Source organism: Arabidopsis lyrata, assembly GCF_000004255.2.
Source record: "Arabidopsis lyrata subsp. lyrata unplaced genomic scaffold ARALYscaffold_8, whole genome shotgun sequence".
In the NCBI taxonomy this organism is placed as follows: domain Eukaryota; kingdom Viridiplantae; phylum Streptophyta; class Magnoliopsida; order Brassicales; family Brassicaceae; genus Arabidopsis; species Arabidopsis lyrata.
Window position 1 is genome coordinate 11,956,787 of NW_003302548.1, and position 2,379 is coordinate 11,959,165.

Below are 2,379 nucleotides of genomic sequence, written 5' to 3' on the forward strand. Positions count from 1 at the left end.
TTCTAGAAAATTAAGGTATATATTGTCTTGAATGTTAATCAAAATATATTAGATGAGTCATTTTAATCTACTGTTGAATAATTAGTGTTACCAAAAAAACATTTGATCGATTTCATGGCTTAATTATTTTATCAAAACTTTGAAAGGTTATGGTGGTGCAACCATACAAGCGGCAAAGCGGATGGTTGTAGTGGTGTCGGGTCAAGTTTTCCTGAGACGGGTTATTTGTTATTTCTTTTTTTTTTTATGACTAGGAGGTTCTTAGCCTGTAGGCCCGTACATTCCCCAAGGGCGAGGCCCAAACCATGCAATATAACTCCCCTTTGGAGAGCAGACCCCTCCCAACGTGAATCGAACCCGTGACCTCCAAAACACGCTTAACTGCGGGTTATTTGTTATTTCTTATATGATAATATATAATTTTTACTTATAAAAAGTTTCAAAATATAATAAATATTAAAAATATAAATTAAAATTAAATTCTTATATATATTTTACTTTATTAAAAGGTAAATATTATAATTATTTAAATTTTATAAAACGTTTAAAACATTTGTAATATTTTAAAGTTTAAAACATTTGTAATATCTGGAGTCAACTTCTAGCTTAAAGTTTAAAACATTTGTAATATTTGAACTCTATAAGTATTATATATATATATATGGAAACAATTTGAAAGCAAACTTTTAATTTCACGGGACATGGTTAGATGGTGGACGGATTTGGGTCGATATTAATACGAGATGGTATAATACGGGTGAAATCCTAGATATAACAATCAAAATACAAGTATATCATCTTAAACACTAAACAAAATAAACAATATTATCAAAAAATTTAATTTAAAGTTTAAATTTTTTGTTATAAAAAAATCGATCCGCGGTGTACCGCGGGATATAATCTAGATTTTAACTTAATGAATTGTATGTTATCGTTCTTATATTTTAAAACGGTAAACCTCAAACATAGTAACTGTATACTAAATCATATATAGATATAAGAGTTATACATTTAGAAAATTCAAAACATTATGTCATATATATACTTAATATACTAAAAAAAATTACATTTTGATTTTTTTTTTTTAAATATAGTCCGCGGTGTACCGCGGGTTAAAATCTAGTGATATACATAGGAACCAATAACTAGTATGTATTTTGCAGACTAACATAAAGCATATATTTATAGTAATAACAGATATCCTATAGTTGGTTATAAAATTTCACATGTTCATCTGTCGAATCTCTATAGAAAACCGACGTATAATCTCTATAGTTTCTACACGTATAGTTTTTGTCCAAAAGAAAAAAAAAAAAGTTTCTACTTTTTGTCCATGTATATCTTTAACCCATCGTATCATATTCATAGATGGTTTACAGCATTCTCGATCTATTTTTCTATTCTAAACAAAACTTTTAATTATACAATTTTCTCACTTTCACCTGAATAATCAATTCACTATTGAATATAGTAATTATGTTTTAGTTAATACTTTAAAAGAAAAGTTATAAATTAAAGTCTATAGTTTCTTTAACTATCATTTATAAGAAAATACGTTTGATAAACATTAACAACTATGTAACTTAAGTAAAGGCACTTATAAATGTATGACTATCTTGCTTTTAAAACATCGCACCCAAAACTCAAAACGATTAGCAAACAAATTACTTCTATTTCTTTTTGTTAAAAATTTCTATACAAAATGAAGACAATTTTCTTCTTTATAACTCTTGCTGTTCTTGTTTCATCCTGTAAGTTTATTCTCGTTATATACAATAGTTTATAGTCTAGAATTATATATTAATATAATAGTTTCATTTTCTTTTGAATTATTTTTAGGTGCATCAAATATTATGACAAAATCTATTCCAGAAGAAAAAACTCAGTTTTCCAATCCTCCATTAAGCTCTGATATTGATCCAGCAGACGAACATGTTGGACACTCTCCCGACGACATGAAAATATTTTTTTGTCAAGAGTGTGCATATCATTGTCTTGAGAAAAGAAAGAATGTATTTGGTTGTGAAAATTCTATTTGTCGTTGTACTTTCGACGACATTCTGTAAGACATTTCTTTTTTAAAAATAATTTATTAATAAAATTAAATTCTTATATAAAAAAAAATTAAATTCTTATAATATATTATATTTATTTGCTGGTTTTATTTTTTTTTTTCATTTTCCACTTATTTTAATCCAATTGTTATGTATACATGCATTTGCATGAAATGTTTTATTAGGTTATTGAACCTAACTAAATGAATTAACTAAACTAAAAATTATAATGATATACAATATATAAAAATAGACATAATAGAGAAAATGAGAAAGTATAAAGGCAAAACTAATTAGGGTTTATTTCAAAATCTAAAGATCTCTT

At 25.9% G+C, this 2,379-nt stretch overlaps 1 protein-coding gene across 2 annotated transcripts; it reads left to right on the top strand.

The window, feature by feature from the left end:
• The first annotated feature begins 1,702 nt into the window (after positions 1 to 1,702).
• LOC9299985 (defensin-like protein 220) lies at positions 1,703 to 2,066 on the top strand. Of its 2 annotated transcripts, none has more exons than XM_021029004.1 (2): positions 1,703 to 1,751; positions 1,813 to 2,066. In XM_021029004.1, exons 1-2 carry the CDS (start codon positions 1,703 to 1,705, stop codon positions 2,064 to 2,066), a joined length of 303 nt encoding a protein of 100 aa, XP_020884663.1. The 2 variants fall into 2 exon arrangements, with proteins under 2 accessions (XP_020884663.1, XP_002863909.1); XM_002863863.2 differs by having other exon boundaries at positions 1,840 to 2,066.
• The last annotated feature ends 313 nt before the right edge of the window (positions 2,067 to 2,379 follow it).